Below are 24,991 nucleotides of genomic sequence, written 5' to 3'. Positions count from 1 at the left end.
GACCTTCAGTTCCGTTCAATTTGGCCTCATCTGAAGAAACACATTTCGCAACTCTTTTCACCAAACAAAGACTAAATTATTTCAATGCTGTATCAATAAACAAACTGCTTATTGGCAAGGAAGCTTTACATTACATTACATTACATTATGTCATGTAGCAGACGCTTTTGTCTAAAGCGACTTACAATAAGTTCATTTTGTCAGCAGTAGTCAAATCGACCGTATACCACAGTTTTCATCAGCTAAGCCAACAGGAAGAAGCAGCATTTTGTTTACGAATGATGAGATGTCTGTTGGGCAATGTTAGGCATGGGAGGACAGTAATACAACCTTGGTAAACACATGAAAACAAAAACAAGGACTCAAAACAAAATGACGACACGAGTCGTTTGCTAAAGAGATGGGCTGTACCTGGATGACATTACTGTATTTGACCACTTCTCCAAGGAGCTTCTTGTTCTCTGACTCATTCTGCTTCTGCTCCAGTTCTGCTGCATGCTGGGAAATAAACGAGAAATTTGTGAGACTTTGAGATGCAACTGAATAATATATCAGGAGTAAGCACCGGTTTGAGATCATGCTCTGTGATACAAGTCCTACCTGTAACTTCTTGAACAGGTCTCCCTGTGTGTTGTTATTTCCTTGTTTTCCCTGCTTTGCCTTCCAGAACTGCTTCTGGGCCGAATATCTGTTCATGGGACACACCTTGAACAGGCAATCTGGAGAAGGAGAGAAGCATTCCAGCCAATAGAAGTCATTTTCTGTGAGTCTTAATGTGGTAAAACGGCATATTTGAGGTTAATGCTTATTTACCCACAATGGGCTTGTAGAGTCACTTAGACACATAAAAAGTATTCTAAAACCACACTGCGTGGTTAAAACAACATAGGGCACAAATGATCTGGTCAGCCTTGGGAGTTTGAAAAAAAAAAAAGTGTGTTTGTGTGCTTATGTGTGTGTGTGTGTGTGTGTGTGTGTAACCTTGAACTAGTGTGACTACCACTAGCCCACGAACCTCTGAACTTTTTGGGTGGGTTGGCCAGGTCTCCAGCATCAGGCTGGACCACACACCTGTCATCCACAAGCCTGTACAGAAGACAACAAAATAATAACAATTAACATACTATTAATTGGGTGCATTTTGTTGCAGCTTAGTTTAATCTTTGTGCACATATACTGTAATTGTCCTGCAATTACAACTGCCATAGTATATTAGTAAACACTGGCTTTAAAGTGAAGTTTTGCATGGCACAAACTCTAGTCTAATCGTGGTATTGCATAGCATTTGAATACACCATTCAAAACCCAGCTTACTCTTTGGTTGAGCAGCAACCAGCGAGATGAACAGCTCAGCTTGCAAAACAGGCAGAGTGACGACCCTGTTGTACATCATATCCATCTCCTTACAGGTCCCGATATCTGGAACGATGCTCTGAACTGCTCTGGACCAAGCTCATCTAATTTAAGCCTGCTTTGATCTCTGCTTTCCAGCCCAGTAGGGGGAGATCTGCTCAGTCTTGTGGTTTAAATCAACAGATAGTTAGATACCCTAAGATGACACCCGTGTTTCTGTGGCTGGTGCATTGTGCAGTTTGCAAATGGGTAAAAGGTGTTAAAGCAGATTGGTACTGAATGAAACTAGGTGTCAGCATGGCTTACGCAACATAAAATGAAGCACAATGAGTTGCAATCATCATAATGGTGTATTCAGACGACTGAGGTTCTCAGAGGAGTGTAGGTAGCTTGGGTTGGGCTGCAGTGGGCAACTGCCACTACAGGAAACCATGTGGTTTCTGTGCCGGGTTGATTAGAGGGCATTCTGATGGGTTGTCATCTACTTAATAACCGCCTTGTTTTCCACAACTCAGGCTTTTTTGCCAGTTTACTAAATATTTTACAGACCAGCGCAAGAAATTAAATTCACACATTAGAAATCCACACATTAGACTGACATACAATTACAGCCATGAAACTGATGACAGATAATTCAGTCAATGCTTTGGTTCGCAGGAACTGACAGGACTGGATTAATGTTTCGAAAAGAGCTGCTGTTTTCATCTGGAGATTTAGTAAATGCTTTTCTCCTCATTTTCTCCCATTATAAAAGACCATTTGAAAATACAGTCTGTCTGTCACAGCTTATACTAGTGGGACAGATGCAAAAACATGTGAAATATCTGATAACATGGATTTTTTTCTTGCTATATGTAAGGGGAATGATCAAAAGGTTTATGGCATCTTCTTTTGTGTTGTTATGGACTTGCAGTATTTGTACTTCATTACAGTTTTACAGTCATCTCTGGCTGCTTAATACCAACCCAACTTCATGTCCTTGACCTACAACCAAATAGTTTGTGGCATCTTCTCTTGTGTTGTTAAGAACTTGCAGTATTTGTAGTTTGCTACAGTCTTACAGTCATCGCTGATTGCTTAATACTAGAAAAATCCACAGAATATTGTTGTACTGCATCCAACCCAACTCCATGTCCTTGACCTAAAACCAAACGCCTTATCATTTCCTCTAAAAAGTCTGGTCCCACGGCTTTATCCAGCTGTCGCACACCATGTTACCTCTTGCTGGTTTAGTTCGGTAAGCTCGAAACACTGATCTAGATCTAGATCATGTCATATTTCAGTACTTGGTGCTTCCCGCCATGCAACCTGGCGAAATACACTGTACAACAATTATGAACTTCTATACAACAGACTCCACATTATCCCTTTCTATCAAATTACACCAAAGTTAAAGGCGGAGGTGCACAAGCATATCCATTCATCCAGTCCACTAAGAAGAAACACTATGCGATGGACAATTCCTCCAATTCATACAAAGCTGGCAGTCTTGCTGAAGCGAGCCGAGCCGTTTCCTATTTGTGTCATGGCACTCGATCTGTCTCAGACCACTGGCTGTATATCCTTTCCTCAGACTCTCTATCAAAGTCCCATCTAAATGAGAAACAATAGAGTAAGTATTATCAAGTGCTAAATGGCTAAACAGGAAGGCTCTCTGGAGAAGTCCCTTCAGCTCATAAATAAGTAACCTTAAGTCCCCTGAGAGTCCAGTTCAGTTCAAACAGAGGGGCTTTGCAGGTCTGACTGCGTGTCCAAGACTTAACTTAGTTAAACATGAACCAACAGCAAATCTACTGGGCAGGATATAGACAAGCTAATAATAGATCCATTAGTTGTGTTGGGCTGACTGTGACAACAATGCAGGAAAAAAATACAGTATGTAATTTGTGACATAACAGGGGTCTAAATATAGCAGCATGTCTGACGTACTGAATTTCTACTGATATATGTCTTCTGTGCCAACAGAAGAAGAATGACTGGTCTCTAATAAAAATGAACATGCGTGGAGGATTTTACGTAACTGATGTCTGTTACTGCATGTCTCAACTGGTGTTGACAAAGCAGCACTATAATTTAATGGAGTAATATACTTCCTCATCAAACTCATCCTATCATTTTTTTTTTTAATCGAAGAAAAACAAAGCAAAAAGGGGGATAATATTCATATACAAACACCTTAAATCGATAAATAATTATGAAACAGTCAAAAATGTCACGCCTTTCTGATACTGTAGGAAGGGGGAAGGCAAGATAGGCAAGAGGCCATAGGGACTAAGGGATCTGGATCGGCCAAATGACCTTAAAGGGAACTTGGTGTGTTTGCAATGCAAGGTGTGTGAGGAACTCAGAGATTTAATATTATCCTGAACAAACACAGTCATAGTCCTGTGGAGCCGAGGTTATATTGTGCTTACAGGGTTAAGGCTCTGGCTGAGGGAGGTTCCTCCAGGCTCTTTGCTTTAGATATCACTGCTCTCTATGGGCCTTGGTGGGGTCTGACACACCACAGCCCTTGATAAACTACTCAGCAGTCCTGTCAAACTACACCAGTTAATGAATCACTGATAAGAACTTCACGGCTTTGCTTCGCAACAACAGAGCCGTGAGCCTTCGCCACGATGCACTTTGCATTCTCAAATGTATGGCCACAGTCAGCTGCGCACATTTGCATCGGCCTTGTGCAGTTATGGGAACTTTTCAGTAAAATGAAGTAGATCGGGTTCATCCACTCACTTCTACATATTGTGAATCAGTGAACATTACTGTGTATAGGTGTAAATACACTTTAGCAGCCATTTTATAAAATACGTTTGATTATTCTGATCCTCCGGAGCACAAGATATTGGAGAGGATGAATTAACATCAGAATGTGCCGACTATCATGCAAAATGATGTTTTCAGGAATGCGGCTGGTTATTTTGCATAGTGGCTGTTTGAAAGAGGAATTTAAAGCAGAAAAAGGAAAGAGAGAGAGAGGAAGAGAGGAAGAGAGGGAGAGGAGGTGGGTGGGGCAGACTCATTCCGCAGGACAAGTCTTTCTTTTCACGCCTGTTGTGGAGGCCTACGGGCCAGAGTGCACCCGGAACCACTGAGACATTCCACCTTGCACTGAAGCCACAAAACACTTCTTTTCTGGAGGAACTGTAACCAGACAAACTGCTAGTGTTATTTTGCATTGCTGTGTGGGTAATGACACCGTGACAAGCAATTTCCACTGCAAGCCACATTCAACCTTACCATGAGGTTCAACTGAAAACTAGGCTCATTGTATGAGCTATAACCCAATTTAAAATAACTCAGATTACTTGATAACTTTTAGTGACTGTGCCCAGTGATTAGATTTGACAGGGAGCTTTAGATTTTGAGTTCCTAATCACCACTTTGCCAACTTAAACTATGACTCAGTCTTCATCGCAACTTTAGACAAATAACCCAATATGGAGGCAGGATCACAAGGACACTTGAAAGTGGACAAAGTGTGTGCAACATAACCACTGTAGGAAAGGTTTATTCCGTTATGAAAAAGAACTAGGCCTATATTAATGCTTGAATAAATACTGTAAGTCCCTATAGGATTATAGTGAAATCATAGGAGAAAAAGTCACTATAAACTCACTATGAAGTACCACAGATACTCTAAATCTCTGTAGCAATGTTATAGTGATTTTTTTACACTGATGGCCTATCATGAAAACATATTCAAAGCAGCAGATATTCTGGATTATCTGCACTCTATGCAACCCATGGTGACTGACGCTACAAGTGACATGCACTGGACCCTCCTATCACTGTTTCACTGTCCTAACTTCAGATGAATGAAATAATGGTGACATTTAATTATTCGTCATTATGCCTGGACCCCCTAGAACCTCCTCGAAGCCCCCTGGGGGTCCCCGGGCCCCACTTTGGGTACCGCTGCATTAGACTTATTTTCACGGAAGGCCAAGTGTCTATCTGGGTAACAGGCACTGCTTTGCATTCCTGCTATATATTTGCGTAAACGTGATGCATTTCCTAAGCACCAGTTTGCGCGCTACCAGGCCTTGATCAGAAGTCGCAAATTAAGTTTTGACTTCTTCTGTCTACAGTGCCATCCACGTTACATAGGCTTATAGTGGACGAGAGTGGCCGTTTTTGCCTGTCAGAGAAATAAAGTGAAACTGATAAGGTATATCAAAAGATCGATCCAACTGAACACCCCAATTAGTAGTGAAGCAGATAGGAGGAACATACCCCAAAGTACTGATGAAGCCATTCACCGAGCCTTCCGCGTAAAGAGACACAATGTCTCCAATGTGAAGAAAACTGGATCTGTTCTCTGACATTTTACTCAAAGTTCATTTAGGAATCTTCCTGATTTCCCATTTACACGACTGGTGTTTCTCTGACGAAGTACTCCACACGTTACAGCGTCTCTAGTTTGGCAGTAATCCTCAAATTCACTTTCATTCTTCCAACTGTGTAAAAAACCTGTAGATGCACCAACCGGCGACACATCTACATCTCAACAAATCGATTACGAAAAAGCGAAAGTGCAAAACTGCTGGCGTTTTTTTCTAAAAAACGCTGTTTTACACTTATTCAACTTCTTCCTGTATGTCAGATCAGATTGCTCCTCTTCACATCCACTTCAGTGGGAGGAGACTGCTGCTGTCAGGGTTGTGAGCAAATTCCGTTCAATGACATGTTTTTGTTTGTATTCAGAGCAGCCCCTTACGAAAAGTAACTATAGTATCCTTCAATAATAACTTTTATAAGATACTATACAAATACCACAGCAAAAACTACCTCTGTAGGAAGCCCTATAGAAATATTATGGAAATATTATAGTGATACCATAGGAATGAGTATGATATGGCCACTCTAAACTCACTATTGAGTACCACAGACATTCTATAAGTCACTATAGGAATATTATAGTGATACTAATAGATAAAAAAAATACCATAAAGTACAATAAGGTCGCTAGAAACATACTTAGTAGCCTACTACGAACACAGATACACAATAATTAAGTCCCTTTGTTACTGTATAGTGAATATGACTGTCTGTATTATGTATTATGCCTAATCTACATTATAAAATAATTTTGATCAAATTAACTATGTAAGCTTGTCAGTGATAGGTGCCGGCTGCTGTAGTAGCCTATTGAAAGTGAAGAGAATCGCTTCAGTGATAGTTTGGTATGCCATTTTAAAAACATGACCTATATTAAGGCCAAAGGTACAAAATAGTTCAAAGTGTGAACATTAGATGAGTCAAACACAGAGTCAAATAGATGAGTCCTAGGTTTGAATGCTGTTGCAGGCCAGCCATGCTTGTTGCTTCTCAATGCAGTTCGGCATCTCTCACAGCTGTGACAGGTTTTTTCATCTGAAGGAGCTCCAGACATTTTTGTGTGCACATTGGATAAGAGAGGGAAGCAAATGTCTTATGATTTTAACAAGAGGATGAAAACAACCATGTGCCTTTAGAAGCTTACTGCTGACCAATGTAAACTCTGCTGCTGTCTGTGCCAACTTTACTTAAAGCGTTCACACATTCCCCACAGTGCAAATGAGTTTGCACTTCTGAAGCACAGACATTATAGGCTATTATTAGAGAGAGTGGCTATACATACAATCTAAAAAGTCATTTTATGTGTATTTGCTGATGTAGATTGCAACGCTTTGACTGGGGACTATTGCTATTGATATATGGCAGAAGTAGACAGCTGATGTTATTTGCTCAGTGCACTGTGATAACATTTTTACTAAATTTGGGTCTCAGGCAGAGGATTGTATGGTCCCAAAACATTGCTGAACTCATCCACTCTCTCTCTCTTTCTCTCTCTCTCTCTCACACACACACACACTCAATACAAACTATATAGTCATATTACGTGTATTTACTGGTGTAGCTTGCAATGCTTTGACTGGAGACTATCGCTAATGCTATGGCAGAAGTATTGTGTTTCTGACTGTTATTGGTGTGGTTGGGGAGGAGAGTTGAGGAAGTGTGTGTGTGTGTGGGGGGGGTGTGAAGAAAATCTTTAGAAATTCTACCTCTGTCTCTCAATTTGAAAAGAACACAAAAAGAGGACAAAAAGAACCTTGTTTACGCCAGTGACATTTGCTTGTGATGGGTCATGCAACGTTTGTGTGTGTGTGTGTGTGTGTGTGTGTGTGTGTTTGTGTGCAAGGTCATTCAGTGGGTATCACAAACTTTTTTTTGGTTTCTGACTCTTCTGAGCATAACGTGACTTATTGAACAAAAAACTACAGTTTTATTAAATTTGGGTCTCAGGAAAAGCATTGTAACATCCTGGAACACTGCTGATTCGTTCTTTGTTTCTTTCTCTCTGTGTGTGTGTGTGTGTGTGTGTGTGTGTGTGTGTGTGTGTGTGTGTGTAGAGAGAGAGAGAGAGAGCGAGAGGACTAATGTTCTCCAGTGTCTCATAGTAACTAAATAACTGCATGCCATCACATTATTGCAACAAGTCATTCTAGTCCACATTCCACTTCTTTCATATCATTGCAGATCAGGGGCTTCCGGTCAAAAGGGATGTCAGGAATGATGATGATGATGATGATGATGATGATGATGATGATGATGATATACTAATGATGGCGGTAGTGATGTTGGCTAAATAGATGTTAAAGGTTAGAACCACAAAAGATGCTAAATGCCTTTGTGTGTTTGATGATGACGACAGTGGCAGCAATGACGAGGATGATGATGATAATGATGATGAACACAGCTGTGACATTCATTGTGAAAGCATCTGAAATAAGGCATTGTGAGATGTAGACAAAGCTAATCCTAAAGAGTGTCTGTTCCCACTAAGTATTAGTAAAACTTAAAACAATGGCAGCTGGATAAAATTAGCTGCAATGAAGAATTGAATCAGATGATAATAATGAAGAGGAGGAGGAAGATGATGATGATGATGATGATGGTGGTGGCCATTATAATGTAATACCCACGACCAGACACCAGGGGCCGTCAGAGGACAAGCCTGAAAGTCTGCAGGCTCAGCTGCAATGTCGCAGCTTGCAGCACAGACAATCCCATTGTCTGACCTTTATCGCCATCTAGTGTTCAGCTGACTGAAGCTACAGGTGACTCAGCTGCCCTGCTGTCTGGGCGTGTGTGGACTATAAACAACTGGCCCAGCCGCCCAGGTCATTTCACAACCAGGCTACTGGTGCCAGCGACTGGTTCTCTAGGCCATACACACAGCCTCTGCAGGTGAGAGGCAGACAGCAGGGATACACTGTATGGCCTAACCCCTCGCAAAAATGCTAAATATTAAACACTATAGAGGAATAATAATGTCACACCAACTATAAACTATAAATAATATAATGTAGGAATATTACAGTGATACCATGGGAGATAAAAATACTGTTAAGTAAGTAGGCTACAATACGGTAACTGTAAACTCACTAGCCTAATGAATACTGAAAACAAATTAGTTTTAGAGGAACACTGTACAAATATCACAGCAAACTATGAAGAATATGTAATACCCTAGATGAATATTGCAGTGATACCACAGGAGATAAAATTAGGCCTACTATTAAGGACGATAAGGGAACTGTAAACCCATTACTGAGTAGCCTACTACAAAACACTGTAAATGTCTCTAGGAATATTACAGGTAAACTGGTGATTATAGTTTTGGCTGCCTACATCATAACCTGCTGCTGACTTCTGTTGCTGTATAACTAACATTTTTTTAACAAGCTGCTATATACATATCTGGAGGCGAAATATTTACATCTTTGACGTGGACAATACAGTCATTTTGATAAAATGCACTATCTCTAACAAAAATAGGAACTTATAGTGTGTGTTTTTTAGTTACGTCATTGTATTTTATGGTATTTTTTATCTCCTATGATTTCCCAGTAATATTCCTATAATATTCCTATAGGGTCTTTGTGGTAGTTATTAGTTAGTTTATAGTGCCCCTACTGTATTTCATGGTAGCCTACTTTATCTCCTATGGTATCAATATCATATTCCTATAATAATCTTTATTACAAATAGTTTATAGTTTTACTGTGATACTTGTATAGCGTCCTTCTACATCTATTGTAGGATTACTAGTCAGATAATTCTTACAATAATTTTTCTTGCTTGTGTGCTTGTGTTGGCAGAGAGAGAGAGAGAGAGAGAGAGAGAGAGAGAGAGAGAGAGAGAGAGAGAGAGAGCGAGCGAGAGCGAGAGAGACAGAGAGAGCGAGAGAGTAAACCTGGCGTAACTGATGTTCCCAGTCGCACCTTTCAACCCAGCCCCGGACAAGCAATGAAAGGCTTCAATCTCGCATTCACTCCACACCCGAGAGATCTGCTTGGCGACCGGTTGCAGCCTTCGCTCTTATGTTTTGTTATTAGACCACTAGACTGCGGAATAGTCACGTCCGTCCGAGATTTGTTCCCCAAATCTCTTTGAGCTTTGTCCCCGCTCCGTTCGCCTTCAACACCACTAGGACTCTCCCAGCCAGCCGCGGTCACACTCTACCAGTCGTCGCTAAGCCCAAGATGTGCTGTAAGTAAACAGAAACGTCTTACATTTAATTAACTCATTTCAAACTCGTCTGGTTTCTAATTTCAGACATGTGATATCTGTGCTTGAGTTTAGGTTAGCCTGGAAAGTTGAGGATATTGTTTTCTTTCTTTCACCTTTACTACCTCGTGGGTGTGGAGCAGCTCGCGCGGCTTTGCATAAACAATATGCTACAATTAACTTGTATTTGTTGTTACACGGCGATAATCGTTTCAGGATAGTATACAAACATAGGGCCCGACAACAGTAGACTGAGACAGAGGAATTTGCATCAGGTGCATCATGGTCTCGTACTCTGCTTTTGGTTCTTTGTTTCCCACACCATACTGTCAAGACTGTTGACAAACTATGCGGTTACTCTGTAATATGCAGTGTGCACTGTAGCATACTGTTCCTTTGTTTTTTTTAAAAATCTTAACTGTTCATTTGCCAACCTCTCTTCCCCACGCAGATATTTTAATATAAACTGAACTACACCCACAACAAGTTCTTTTACTACCAACTATGTTTCAAAACGTGATCTAAAGTCTGATCAAATCCCCTATTAGAAGATTAGAAGATTGGGACACCAGTGAGCACCCAACCTGCTTTTTGCCTGTGGGTATTGGTACATATTCTACTTTTTTTCCCTAGAAACCTGAGAGGTGAATGGTGTGAAAACTGTTGGAATGCAGCAGGATTATCATCTGACCTCAACTCAACTGGGGCAAAGAAACCGGATCATTAGACCACACGTTTTCTGATCTTTTCTACACTATAATGCCTTTGAGGGCAAAATGTCTACACTGAAACAAGTTATTCTAAAGGATAAAGACCAAGATGTTGAAAAGAACCTGGACTGGAGTTACATTGAATGGCTAGAAAATGAAGATGTCACCACAGGTGTGGCGAATGCACAGACACAAACGGACTGCGGGCCCTCTGAGAACAAGCAGACGCAGACCAGCAACCCAGTCATAATGCACATAGATCTGGCACGGACACACTCCAAGCTGAGACATACATCCCTGGTGGATGCTGGCAGCTTGGTGGCACCATTGTTTCAGTTTGACCGCCAGGCGCCTGGCCGCATCTCCACGTCTCCCACCTTGAGAAGGATGAGGAGCACCCGGCGCCCGCATCAGATGGATTCCCGGGACCCTGTCAGGATGGAGAGCACACAGGAGGAACCTTCCCCCGTCGGTCCCTTATCCCCAGGACACAGACTCAAGTCTCCACTTGCGGCAAGCCCCCTCTCTGATGGAGAGATCTATCGTGATAAGCAGCCCAATTCATCCTCAGGCCGGCAGAGAACCAGATCATATAGATCAAAGACTTTTGACAACGGTGTCACATGTGTAAGACAAGAACCTCGGAGCACTCATCATACTGTTAATAAAGATTTTGAATTTCCTGATAGTGAGGTGAGCTTTTACTTGTATTTCAAAGTGTTATTTTAATTGAGGCATGACTGAATAACTTGAAGCATGAAGGCAATAGCAGGGCAGAATTTGACTCGATTCCCTAGTCACTACCTAAGCCTCTTACCACCATCAACCACATGAGATATCTGTCATGTGCGGTAGTGTGACATGGGTTTTTTTTTATCAAAACCCTATAAATTAAATGGTCAATAGCTCCACATTCCTTCCTTCTCTCCCTCATTCTACCTTGCCTCCTGTGGTGGGCATTCACAATGCAAGCTTTTGACAGCAAATGAATCAGCAGTTACATGCACTGACAGCTCTGACCAAACCCACAGCCTGGAGAGCCCTGGGAAGTGCCCTCCTTGGGCCCCTATTCACTGCAGTCAGCAGTCACCCAATAATGGAGGGGTCAGTGAGCGATGGAAAAAGATAATGGGGAGATCTATTCATCAGCTCATGGTATTCAGCCGAGCACATTCTCAATAGAGTTCCGACATTCTCCTCAGATATCAGAGGCTTTTGAATCCAAGCGACCACTTAAAACACTGATTCAAGTCTGAATGTCTTTGAAAGTGATATAGTGGTGTTGGTAGCGGTAGGAGGGTCTGTGCACCCTTCATGCAGTGCTGAGTGTACAGTAAGCATGCAAACTATGCAAAAATATAATTTATAGCTTTTCAAATTAAAGAGTGTTATAAGAGGCCTTTTCAGTGTGGGAAATAAACTGACCAGCAACTTGTTTTAATTTATGCTGAAACTTATTTAGCACTATCTCATTTCCAAGGAAGTGTTGAAGAAGTTAGCTATCTCAGTGCATCTACTGTTGTATTTGTTCATGATAAGCAGTGAAATGTGTAACATTTTCCCAGCGACTGATGCAGCATTTTCTTCTCCATTTTGCAGGTGAAGGAGCATTGTCATAATAGGTAGGTGTGCCTTTGAGTGTTTTGCATACTGTCTGTGTGCCACCTTGGCATGGCCAAAAATAGCAGGGCTTGACTTTCAGTTACCATGTCATGAGAGAACATTTTTGCATATCAGGAGTGCAGTCAAAATTGTCCCGTAACCGGTAATACCCTGAATATGTTTTTTTTTCCTCATCCTCCTGAGCCAGCTCTAATTTGGATGATGAACCATTGCTCTTTGCTGTTTCACAACATCTATAATGTGTCATATTGCTTCATTAATGAAATGATTAATGAATTAATGAAAAAAATTGGTTTGAACTGAAACATCGTCAGTTAGCCTCGAGAGGGCCTTGCCTGTGCTTGATTGACACTTGTGAGTGAGGATGATTGGACCTTGAGTTTAGGGAGCCCCATTGTGCATTCATTGTGCTGCCTCTGTGTTAATGGAGCATAAGCTGGGTGGGTTGAGTTATGAGAGTCCCATGGTTATGTATGGGCTAGACAAACCCTCATTAAGGCTGTTTTCCCTTACTGCCACACACACCCCTCCTAATGGGCTGCTGGGCTCTTCCCCTCACTGGATAATTAGGCAGCTATTGTCCCTGTAATTACACCCTGACACTGTGCTCCTTACAGTGACCAGGCCTTGCAAGCCATTGGTTGGGACAGTTTTGTGTTTGGGCATCATTATTTCTCTTGTTGTGTGGGAACAAAGCACCCATTTTTACAAGCGCTCTGTGGCAGAGGGGCTGACACGTAGAAAGCATCTTGAGTCTAACAGGATGTCATTGTGAGGATGCGAGGGAATGAACTGCAAGTAAGCCTCGGCCTGGTTAGGGGAGCTCCTCGAGCCTTTCTTACTGTTCCATTAGCCACCTATCCTCCACAGTGCTCAGGTGCTGCTGACTATTGTCTGTTTTACTGTTGATTCAGCACTGCTTGTGGCTGCCTGCCTATACATTGATCTGGGAGAGTTGTATCAGTTTACCAGAAGGAGCACAGCCTTTGCAGTGAGAGAAAAGAACAGTTGGTGCATTCAGAGTCCAACAAAAGTGTCCTGGTTAAAAAGGTACTGGGTTACCCCTGCTCAACTCTAGACTTGCGTACCCTTCAGTTGTACACGTTGGCCCTCCAGTCATGCGGTTTGTAAGTGCAAGTTAGTCAATTTACTGTTGGTTTACATAATGTGAGCAGATTGCATAAGCAGAACATTAGAGATGTAGCTCCAGTATCCAGTTGAGCCATTATCTGCTGTTAGAGCTGTAAGAGGAAGAAAGTCGTCTCATTCAGTCTAACCACAGTTTTTACACATAATTGTAGACAGAAACATAATGAACAGCCGTTCTTCCCCTTGCTTGTACTTCTGCTCCAGTTTGTTGTATTGTTATCATAAACAGGGACATTAGCCCTCGTCTCTCAGCCAGGCTTCCTTATGGCCTGATCACGTCCTGATAACCTTTACCAAACAGACAGGAAGTTTGTTGCTCTACCCTGATGCATTGCAGTTAAAATGCATCATTGGTGTGAATTGAGTTTCATCACTTCACAACAATGCTGTTTCTTCAGATTTTGCATCACTGCAAAATCCTGCATTATTAGAGAAAGACTCTTTTCTCTGTTACTATGTAGTGGCACGTTGAGCTCCTTCCCTCAAAAATTTAGAAGAGAAAGTATTTGGTCGGGTCACAGAACAGTAGTCGATCAGTGTCAGTGCTGAGAGCAAAACCAGCCTGTCTGGTTGCTGTTCACCTCATTTCTGCTGACTCTATTTGTGCTAAAGACTTAAAAGTCTCTTTTTAGCTTTAGCACTATTGGACTGATTGTTGAACTCAAACAGTGGTCATTCAAATATGATTTGTTGTGATGTTTTTTCTTCTTAAAAGAAACATCATCATTCATTAGGCCATACCCTATCAATATATTTTATTTTATATCAGGACAACAGGAACAACTCCATTTCATAATTGGATTACATTTTTTAGTTCCCTTGATTTGTAATTTCAACAGATGTTCAAGTGCACTTTACTTTGAACAGTAATCCGTCAACAACAACACAAGGAGATAAGTCAAAACACTTGAGAGTAGTGGCTGTTTGAGCTTTACTCGAGGCTAAAAGGCAGACCTGTTTTTTTTCCGGTCTTAAGCCTGGCCATGCCTTGGAAACTGAAAGGAGACCAGGAGGATTACAACTGGCACACATTGATGGCACACACTGACAGCTTGCCTCCTACCAGACAAATGGGTGATTCATTAATCACCATCTATGGTGATTGATTTATGGTGATCCACTTAAGCCAGACACATAACACTTATCCTTTAGAATTTCTGCTACTCGTGTTAATCGCCAATTGCTTGCACAATGCAGATGGTATTTCAACCATGTAAAAGGAATTCTGTCATTTCCTGTTTTGTCTTGAAGTAAAAGTATTTACACTAGATGTTTCAAGTCATGTTTTGGAATCTTAATCGTGTCTTAAAAGTGCACATCTCTGATATTTCTCTGTTTCCACACTGTGAAACAGTGCTGCTGCTGTAGTGTGAATCTTACAATGCTTGGCAACCAAAGATTTAAGAGGAAGACTCTGTTAACACTTTAGCTGCTCTTCCTCTGTGCCCGCAGGCTTCAGGAAAGGAGGCGGAGCTCCGTGGTTGTCAGCCTTCCTGGATTGGATGTTTCACCAGGAGACCTGTTCGTATCCAATGGAGCCGCTGACATATTGAACGGTTCCAACTTCTCTGGTAAAACTGTTATTCATATGATACATTTCCATGGTATCATTTTCGTTCTAGAAACTGAGTCACTGATTTGAGCAGCATACAATTATTCTTTAGCCAGTGTATTTAGTCTCATGTATCTTGATGCCTGGAAAGATGAGCCTTCCCAATATTTCTTAGTTGGTGGTGCTAAGCCACAAATATGTAATTCCACAGTCCAATGTTCAAAGGGCAAAAAGTAGCATGTTTTTTTGTTATTTTGTGTGTAATTAACCAGTCAGATTTTCAGAAGCTGAAATGACAAAATAGCTTTCACTTTCAGTAAGTTGTCCTTGAGTCCACCAGACTCCACAGTTTTTACCCCAACATACTGTTTTGTTTCTAATCCCATCTGTTCTACAGCAGACTTTCTCACTTGAGCCTTTGTCGATTAATCAATATGTTCTGCTTATGATTTTAACAGATACTAAGAAGTCAAAGTGGCCTTTTCTGAGACGTAGTACGGTAGGTGTGTTATTGGTTTGTTTGTAACTGTTGTGTGGTTCGGGCTGCCACCCGTGTGTTTGAGGTTTGTTTTGGAATACTTTGTCTTAGCAGTGGGCAGGCCAGTTGGTTTGGACATTGTTCTCTGACCCACTTCTCAAAGCAGATTAATGTGGTTCCTCTTTTCCCTTTCGGCCCTTGCAGGTTGTGTAATTAGTCAACATTTGGAATGCAAAACTTTAGCCAAACTTGTTTATTTAGTTTTTGAGCATGCTAGACTGTTAGATGGACAAATATTTGAACAGAATCACAAATACATGACTCACACATGGATTCACTTTCCCTAGACCAGCACACAGCCATACCTGGAAGGCCTTTTCCAAAACCTGTCTAAAATGTGTCTTCTCCCCCCTGCTCAGACTAAAGGGAAGACGCCGACATGCACAGCATCAGATATTGAGAAATATCTCTCAACAGCACAGATTCAAGACTGGAGAAACACAGACTTTCAGAAGCATAAGGTGGGAAATGAACACTGACGACTGAAAAGGCCCTTAAGCATACATGCTGTTTGTTATGTAAATTATGATGGTTGCACTATTTGGATTGCACTGTAGCTTCTAATCCAAACATAACCAAAGTATGGACAACAAAATTATCCTGATTTCTAATCCAAACATAACTGAATGTTTAGCAAATGACTCAGGAATTACAAAAAACGAGAGGAACAGGAAAGCTGCTGGCACATTTAAATGCCGCCAGTTGTGCAAGAACAAGACTTTCTAGGCAGTAACATCTGAGGCCAACCATAAACACACACATAAATAAACACTTAAACAACCACATAGGTGCATCAGGACAGTGTTAGGACCTTTACATTTATAGGATATACAATTATCTGCATCCAGCAAACACAAAGTATAAAGAGGATGTTCTTTTCTGTCTTTTTGTGTCTTTCTCAATTGTTTGCCATCTTGCCAATCCAGTAATGTGTGTGTCTGTCCCCAGGATCACTCTCTGGGAGAGTTCCTGCGAGACCAGTCCTCCCAGCTGAGGGCCGACTCCGACCCCCAGGGCTTCAAGACACAAGAGACCATCTGGGAACTCTTCACCAGCGAGTGTGTTTACTTCCTGGATCAACTCATGGTTCTCAAGGAGGTGACTAACTCTACAAAGCCTCCTAATGCACACAGACGCACACACACACACACACACACACACACACACACACACACACACACACAAAGACAGGACCACACATAGCTAGACCAGCCCAAATGCAACCCAACACCTGCTGCTTTGTGCTGTTCATCCCATCATTGAATTGTCGGATAAAAGGCACCTGTAAAAGTCTCTTTTCACTCTCCATTCTTTACAGTAGTGGATTAGAAATTTAATTCTAGCACCACAGATAACTCTTTTCTCTGTGTGACTTCTTTGTGGCATTCAGGTGTTTTTGGCCACGCTCACTAATCTGCAGATGAGGAACTGCCTGACTGATGTGGACTCCTGGAGGCTGTTTGCTAACCTCAATGAGCTTTGCCTGGTGAGAACTGATGCAAAACAGACCCAATGCAAAACTCTTTCTTATCTGATAAGTACCATGACTAATCCTGCATGTACTATATGAATACAGTTTTAGTCTCCAGCTTGTTTTTTTAATTTGTCCATCCATCACATGCAATATATCTCAGACACCGCTGATCAAATTTTGATTAAACTTTGGGATATGACGCATCTCACCACTGTATTTTCAAAATGACACTGCAATACAATTATAAGGGAAAACAAGGTGACATATCTCTTACTGATAGACCCAGAGGGGGACTACATCATTTGTGGGGGATGAAATGTTTACTTTTGTATTATTATTATTATCAGTAGTAGTAGTAGTAGTAGTATCATTGTTGTTGCTGTTGCTGCTGCTGCTGCTGCTGCTGTAAAATAAGGAAGGAACAAATCAATATGGAAGATTTGCACTGCTGGCAAGGCCACTCAGCAGAGTATAGAAATGACACACTTTGTAGTGATAATATTATCATAACAATACAATAACAAATGTCTTGTCCATCACTATGCAGCAACTATAGCTTGACTTCATGTGAAACAGTACACCTGTCTTTTCTGGACTCGCTTTTTTATTCCATCTACAGTCGTTAACAAACTGAAAGTAACATGGCTGAGGAATGTGAGTGTGAAAGAGTTGGTGGTGTCACTTGACAGTTTACGTTTTCTGCTGCAGGTGAGCTTTGGCTTCCTGAACAACCTCCTACGTGTCATCAAGGACACTTTGGAGATTCCTGTGGAGGGTGGCGGGCCCACCCTGCTGGAGCTGCTGAGCAAGGCAAGTCTGACTCACACATGGACACATGAAACACAAACACACACTGACTCTGCCTCTGCTCTACACGTGCGCTGTGGTGTGGGATTGCAATGAAGAAAAGATACATTTGTTTATTTTTAAAGCTCTCCACTGATTAGAAGACTGAGGCAAAAGGAGATAATGTCACACTAAAAGGCGAAATTTTCAAAATGTATGGGAATGCTGCTGGAGAGGTGTGCACACTATGTGATAAGATAAGACAAAGAGCACGGATCACACATTAAAAGTCTGGATCCACCGGGCGCAGTTATGTAGCCTCTTAACATGATCAGAGATTGTCATATGATCATAGAATCAAAATCTTATTACACATTTTTGTTCACACTGGATAGGATGTGAGCATCCTTGTGTTAATGCATCTACACTGACTATAGATGGTAAAGCAGGCTGCATGATGTAAGCTATAGTGGATATTAGTGGAAGGCCACAGTCCGATACATGAATTTGTACATGAAATGTAATTATATTGTGTGTTTAGGGTTTTTTTGTCTGCATTTTTTCTGCACACTCTCATTGTATGTCGCTAGTCTTTGTTGTCAGGTTTATGTCTTTTCCCATCTCAAACTACAGGAGCCTGTCCAGGTTCATCCAGATATGAGTCATGAGAAAAAGACGTGTTTGAAAATAATCTTTGGCCTTGACTGGATGAGGTGGCAAGAGATTGAGCCCACAACTCCTCTCACAGACCTCACTTTAGGCTTATAATGATCTCACATAAATTGATGGCACATTTAAAAAAAAAAATGCTCTGCTTGCTATGAACAACAATCTCAGTGAGGTGCTTTGTTCTTTCATTTCAAACAATTTGGATTTCGCAGGCTAAATTTCCTCACAAAATAAAAGAAACCGTTTCAGCAGCTCACATGTGCTGAAGAACATGGGACTGATATTTGTTATCATAATTCAAACGCAGAATAAGTCTTACACACACAGGTTACTTTTCCCACTTTCCTTCACATTTCTACTGTGTGTACCCAGCATGACATAAGGTCTCCTCTGCTGGCCTTTTATGATCTGTTTATCTGCAGCGGAGTGGCCGATATGACCCAGCAGTCTGTATCCCAGTGTTTGTAAAATCCTCCTATCTGTTGGCAGGCTTTCCGTGAGAGCATATGCCACTGTCTGCAGAAATACTGCCTCAACTACTCCACGGCTCTCGTTTATCTGGACAGCCTGAAACCCAGAGAGGACTTTGGATCGTATGTGAAGGTACAAGAGGGACTCACTGAGCAGCTAATGTGTGTGTGTGTGTGTGTGTAAATCAGAGTGGCAGCGAGGACGGCGTGTACCTTGACAACGCGGCAGGCAGCGCAGGGCCAAGTATGAGAGAGAACACACAGTGACATTGCTGCCTAAACAGCTATGACCTGTTCACTGTCACTGGGGATGTCGCCAAGGATTGGAATGTGGCAGTTTCTCTCTTGTGTAACTTTCTCTGTCATCCACATTCTTGATTCTATTGTTTTGTTAAGGGGGGTGGGGGGGTTGGTCTTGGATGTCATTTTTCTTCACGTAGTCCCCCCCTCCACTCCCCCTCCCCCCCTTCTCTCTGTTCTAACAAGCTCCCTCAAAAGCTCTTTCATCCTTTCCCCTCTGACCTCGCTCTTTTTCCTTCTGACAAGTCTTCTCTCACCCTGTCTCTCTCTCTGAGCCTCTTATCCTTTAACCTCTCGCTGCTCTCTCTCTGTCTCTTTCTCTGTGTCTCTCATTGCCTCTCTCACTCTTTCTCTCTCTCTCTCTCTCCCCCCCCCCCCTCTTGTTCTCCCAGTGGTGCGAAAGGAACGAGCAGTGTCGGAGGCTGCAGCTGCGCGATCTGCTGGTGGCTCCGCTGCAGAGGTTAACGCGATACCCGCTCTTGTTGAGGAACATTGCGAAGAGGTGTCAGTCGGAGGAAGAGACCAGAAGCCTGCAAGCGATAGCGGAGAAAGTGGACACTTCCATATGTGAGCAGCATGCACCGCTTCACCCTGCATCATGGAGGGAATACTTACTACTTAGCACTGCATCTCCTACTGCACAGTTACTCTCCATATATCTTTCAACCTGTCACTCCCATTTAGCTGTTAAATGCGTAGCTGCAGAAAATGCTCTCACTGGCATAAAGTCATTGATGTGTGCTGAACGTTTCATTACTGCCTTATCAACTCAATATGCTCACTGAATAAGCATGTTGTTGCTCAGCTAGTTCTATGACTTTGGGCAATACACACCAACAGATCTAGTCAGCTGCTGATGACAAGCGTGACGCTCCTCTTTGTTTCAAGTGACAGATGTCCCAGTAATGTCATCAGGTGATCAGGACCCGAGGGTTTTTTTGTCAGCAGGTGCTTTATAAATATATTAAGACTTATCATGCAGTGTTATGCCTTTTGCAATGGGGATTTTTAAGCAAATATAAGCAAGGTTATCTCTGTCAACACGAGCAAGGGGACACCATTCATGTCGTCCAGAGCAAACAGGCAGCGAGCCTTGGCCGGCAGCCAGGAGTCCTGACCGTTTAGTCTTCACAGCATGCCTGTGCCTGCAGACCTGTTGTGGCGGTTTACTCTGTAACTAGATGGGTAGGCTGTGGGAAATATGCAACAGCAACCTCAATGTCATTTTCTAGTATTAAACAAATAACTTTACCAGCCAGCATGGGCTCACAGATATTTCTTTCCCATAACCATTAAAAGGGTGTGACAGACAATGAATCAGCTGCGCGGGGAGGTGGAGTGACAAGGGAATATTGTAGCCATGGCAAAGATGAACAGGCCAATGTCCTATGGGCGTGGGAGATATTTATTGTAAAATCTGAGTGCAGTCTAATCTCTCACGATACCGTCACGCCCATGTTTACCAGACAGACAACCACCACTATACAGTAAAACACCCCGAGATATTAAAATAGTGATTTATTTATCATGTTGTCATCAGTTCACCTTTCATTTGAAAATAGAGTTCATATGACCCAAGTACATGACACAAGGAAATTCGTATTAATTCTTAGTACTTTACATTTTGATCCCTATACAAAACTCAGTAGTAATTTACTTTGGCACTAACTGGATGTAAGTTTTTAGAGCACGTTCCAATCAGTTGGTTGTTTTTGTCGCTCTTGATTCAAGTGACAGTCAGTCACCTCTCCGGACAGTCAGTCACCTCTCCTCTCTGTGTCTAGGTGATTTAGAGGGAAAGGTCAAATGGCTGGATAACTACCAGAAGGTGAAACAGCTGAGAGACGCCCTGGTGTGGCTGCCTGTATGGGAGAGAGACAAGCGCGCCTTCGTTCCTGAGGTCTGTGCCTGTGCATGTGCGTTTGTGTATGTGTGAGTGTGTGCGTGACAGAGAGCGATTGTTGCTGTTATGTACAGAGCAAAGCGTAAATTTACAGATTGGTACAAACTCGTCATCATACAACACCCTTGCGTGCAGATAAGATGATACAATCAGTTATCTGGATGTGAAATCAGATATGACAGCCTTCATGAAAAGGAAAGAAAGTGAGCTATTTCAAGGCGTTAAGATTTTACAATGCAATGTGTAATCAGCTCTGTTAGGTCTGCATCAGAGGCTAAGATTGTTCCAGATCAATTTACATGTATCAAATGGTGAAAAATGTTATTTTTCTTAACTGAAATCGACTGATTCCTTTTGCCTTTCACTTACAGAATTTGAAACATCTCTTGAAGGCCGTTACTCTGGAGAATCTCATCTCTCATAGAAGTCTCCTGCATGAGGGGAAACTGGTACTCACAGGTTTGTGCCAGTGAAAGCGGATTTTATATTAGTAAAATAAAACCACTAAATACATGTTGGTGGTATGTCGTTGGTAACATGACCTTAGATTTGAGCGCACTCTCACACCAGCGCTTTTGTTCATTACCAGAAAACACAAAGCTGATTGATGTGTGTCTGTTCCTGTTTGACGAATTCCTCCTGATCACAAAGATAAAGAGAAACAAAAAGGTACATCACTCTCTCGTCCCATTCTGAGCCTTGACCTGAAGGACTACGATCAATACAGATGGTGATGTCTCCTCCCTTAATGTCAAAGACAAGCGTTTATAACTTGTTCACCCCTGTCTCCGGTAGCGGTCCGTTGGTCCAGAACAGAATCCTCTGAAGCTGCCGCAGAACCTGGAGCTGGACCAGCTGCTGAAGGAAGGCTGCACCTTCACGGTTCTGGACCAGCCCGTCTCTCTGGACCGACTCCAGCTCAAGAACATCGACCAGCTCAATGCCTCAAGTAGTACTAGTAGTATCTTGGGCTTTGTTGGGATGTTATTGTTTCTCGTTAGGGCCACTGGGGTTCAAGCACTCAAGCATTTTCTATTCACAGGACACATTTTGAAAGTGCTTATTTACTGTTAAGTTAGATCAGGGGTTCCCAAACTTTTTCAGCTTGGGACCCAAAAGAGAAATTTGGTGTTTCCCGGGGACCCAAACTCACAAATATACATGAGTTGCCATGACATCTCAATTAGTAAACTATCAGTAAATCCAAAGAACACAAAGAACCATGAATTGAAATATATGGAAATGTATTTAATTAATGTGTGTGTGTTACAATAGAGTAATAAAGTAACTTACTTTTCCACTGTCAAAACACTCTCTTGAAGTTCCCTTAGATGATGATTAGATGATGTAATGATTGATAATGGTTGCATATTAATCATTGGACTAAAAATCCAAATATCAGTGAGTGGATAAGTTGTGTGTGTGAATAGAATAGATAACAGAATCAATATATCATGGTGGATTTTCTTCCCCACGCTGTAAACTTCTGTCTGTATATTCACATCCAGTAATGTTCGGAGGAATTGATGTTGTTGTTGTATCCTTCCTTTCCAGCATCGGGGCTGCCTCACTCGTTCATAATCATGCACCAGAACCGCTACCAGCAGTGCATAGGAGCATTCATCCTGCAAGCTCCGTCAGAGTCCGTCAAGGTAAACGATGAATTTGTTTGATTGTTCGGTTGCATGAGAAGTTTCAAAAGGCATGCAGCTGCAGCCCATATCTGATAGGGGCTGGCAGAGCACTGATGACATTCTGTTGGCATAATAATAATGTGCGTACCAGAGGGATGTGCAACTTGACATATGGATATGTGTTATGTACCAAAAGCCTCTCGTATCTGAATAGCATCCACACAAGGTTTCACAGTAAACACTTGCCCATCAATTTAGATTTGCTTTGGACACTGGTAGTTACTTACTGACACAGAATCTCACTGATAATCTGCCTGGGGTTTGGTTTATGAAAATGTACCTTTACTCTCAATATATCCAAGCAGTCAAGCTGTTGCACCTGTAAAACCACCAAGTTGCACACTGCTGGATAGTAAACCTGAGGATATTCCCCGCTCTGACGGCCCTTGATGTGTGTTTTCCAGAGAGTGTGGATGTCGAAGATAGAGGGCGCTGTGACGGCACTGCTGAAGCTGGACTCCCAGCAGCCACGAGTCAAGAGCTCCTCACTGTGGCTGGAGTCCTCGCAGATATGACTCCTCCCACACTACAGCACTACAATCCACCTAAAGGTCTACTGTCAACATGCACTCCAACGCTCCTCAAGTCTTGTAAATTACTGTTCTAGCACTAGGATCATTTTGTAAAATAAATGTTTGCCTTGCAAGGCAGTTGCTGTTATAGGTTACAATAAATTGCTGATTATGTAGTAAGAGTTGTTTCTGAATTGTGTGTGGGACAGTCAAGAAAATGCACAATTTTTTCATTTACTTTTATGATTTCATCTATTTTTAAAGCCATCTCATCAGGGTTCCCCCACTCTCTCGGACTTCAAATTCACTGTCTTTCCAGGTGTTTGGTGAAATTTAAGAACTCAGAATTTGCATGTTTTAGTCAAAATTGCACGTTGTAGAGGTGTAATTTTTTACTCTTAAGTAAGCTCTTACTCTTAATCTTAGGTCAAGACATCATTAAATTTCAAGATTTTATTTTAGGCTTTATTGATAGAAACAGTGTGAGAGAGAGACAGGAAGGTATGGGAGAGAGAGAGGGGAGGACATGCAGCAAATGAACCCGGGCCGCTGTTGGAAGGACTGAGCCTTATGGTACGCGCTCTACTTGGTGAGCCACCGGGGCACAAGAAATCATTCAATTTAAAGCTGCTGCTATATTAAAGCAAAAACAAAAACATAACCCATGAGAAATAGAAACATAGGTTTTATTTACTTTTAGTCATGATGGAGAATTAGAAAATCAAATGGTACATGTGAACATAAATTACATTATTTTTCTTTTCTCTCTTCAGGTGAGTTCAGGTCGTCACTCACTGACACTGGTAATACATGGTGCGTGTCACTGCTCACTAGTAATAGGCAGCGAGACTTACAAGACCCTGGCCTAAGGCACACCCTCACAACCACCAAACATGATGTCCAGACACAAAACATGGAGAAAGTGTGTGAGCCACGAGCCAAGTGATTCATCATGCATGATAATTGACATCAACACGAAACAAGCCACAATTCAGTGTACTGTAGGTCTGTGGTGCCATTTTGTAAAAATGAATAAGACATTGATGAATCTACATGTTTCACTGCGGTCGTGTTTCTATATCCACAAGTGTTATATATTTCTTTTTTCTTTCATTACAAACAAACATTTTTTACAAAGATAATTATGAGAGCCTTAGTATTAATGAGCAATTAAGTACATTAGGGTTAGAAATGCTGAAGCTTGTATAAAGTTGGTGGTCCTATGTTTGTGGCTGAGTTTGGACAGCTGCATGAATGAGCCCAAAATACAATAAGGTGCAGATCGTCTCTCTAGGCTTCAGGGACTATACAACTTGAAAAAAAATCAATCACAAATACTTGATCAAATGCAGGCAAGGAGAAAATATTTGCAATCTCCAAGGTTTAGAAATAGTGCCTTTTGTGTGCCAATTTGAGGTAGACATAACAAAATCAATGCAACGCAGAAAGTAACTGGTGTTCTTGTGAAAGCTTGCAACTGAGATGGACATTCTTCTCTACAGAGCATACAAGGATAAAGAGTTGACAAGCCTCAAAGTCCTAAACAAGCCACTCTGAACTGAACAGCCCGCATTGTCACTCGGCTTACAGTTTTATAGCCTACTCCAGTCGTTAGACAATTGCACAAAAGATCTTACCAGTATCTCATTAATGTGACAGCAAACATAAATTATACAAAGAAGGAATCAACTTCTACAGTGTTCTC

At 41.8% G+C, this 24,991-nt stretch overlaps 2 protein-coding genes across 3 annotated transcripts in view; one reads left to right on the top strand and one right to left on the bottom strand.

Annotated features, from left to right (window-relative positions):
• Positions 1–5,967, bottom strand: part of itpr2 (inositol 1,4,5-trisphosphate receptor, type 2) — a gene marked incomplete at its 3' end in the record, with an annotated part of 45,504 nt that extends 39,537 nt beyond the window's left edge. The window contains exons 1-4 of the mRNA XM_071547300.1: positions 5,587–5,967; positions 1,016–1,086; positions 601–719; positions 412–498 (exon numbers count right to left, since the gene is read on the bottom strand). Coding sequence (XP_071403401.1) covers positions 412–498; positions 601–719; positions 1,016–1,086; positions 5,587–5,678 — 369 coding nt within the window. The remainder of the gene's footprint in view (positions 1–411; positions 499–600; positions 720–1,015; positions 1,087–5,586) is intronic.
• A 3,638-nt stretch (positions 5,968–9,605) lies between these two features.
• plekhg7 (pleckstrin homology domain containing, family G (with RhoGef domain) member 7) lies at positions 9,606–23,450 on the top strand. 2 transcript variants are annotated; one of them, XM_071547297.1, is made up of 17 exons: positions 9,606–9,888; positions 10,540–11,309; positions 12,216–12,238; positions 14,841–14,959; positions 15,399–15,439; positions 15,838–15,939; positions 16,427–16,576; positions 16,869–16,964; positions 17,661–17,762; positions 18,897–19,010; positions 19,570–19,744; positions 20,962–21,077; positions 21,452–21,539; positions 21,732–21,749; positions 21,876–22,029; positions 22,635–22,732; positions 23,179–23,450. In XM_071547297.1, the coding sequence occupies exons 2-17, from the start codon at positions 10,683–10,685 to the stop codon at positions 23,379–23,381; spliced, it is 2,226 nt and encodes a 741-aa protein (XP_071403398.1). In that variant the 5' UTR covers positions 9,606–9,888; positions 10,540–10,682; the 3' UTR covers positions 23,382–23,450. The 2 variants fall into 2 exon arrangements, with proteins under 2 accessions (XP_071403398.1, XP_071403399.1); XM_071547298.1 differs by having other exon boundaries at positions 21,670–21,749; positions 23,179–23,419.
• The last annotated feature ends 1,541 nt before the right edge of the window (positions 23,451–24,991 follow it).

This window comes from Centroberyx affinis, unplaced genomic scaffold (assembly GCF_046629955.1).
Source record: "Centroberyx affinis isolate AG114_WGS23_722 - 3 ecotype Tasmania unplaced genomic scaffold, CSIRO-AGI_Caff_v1 ptg005786l_1, whole genome shotgun sequence".
Taxonomy (NCBI): domain Eukaryota; kingdom Metazoa; phylum Chordata; class Actinopteri; order Beryciformes; family Berycidae; genus Centroberyx; species Centroberyx affinis.
This window is presented reverse-complemented; position numbering and strand designations above follow the sequence as displayed.

Bases quoted from the DNA above. Each gene is read 5' to 3' on its own strand.
- plekhg7 (XM_071547297.1), top strand. From the start codon at position 10,683: ATGTCTACACTGAAACAAGTTATTCTAAAGGATAAAGACCAAGATGTT. The intron at 15,940-16,426 runs GTGGGAAATGAA...GTCTGTCCCCAG, and splicing joins CAGACTTTCAGAAGCATAAG to GATCACTCTCTGGGAGAGTT. The intron at 16,577-16,868 runs GTGACTAACTCT...TGTGGCATTCAG, and splicing joins AACTCATGGTTCTCAAGGAG to GTGTTTTTGGCCACGCTCAC.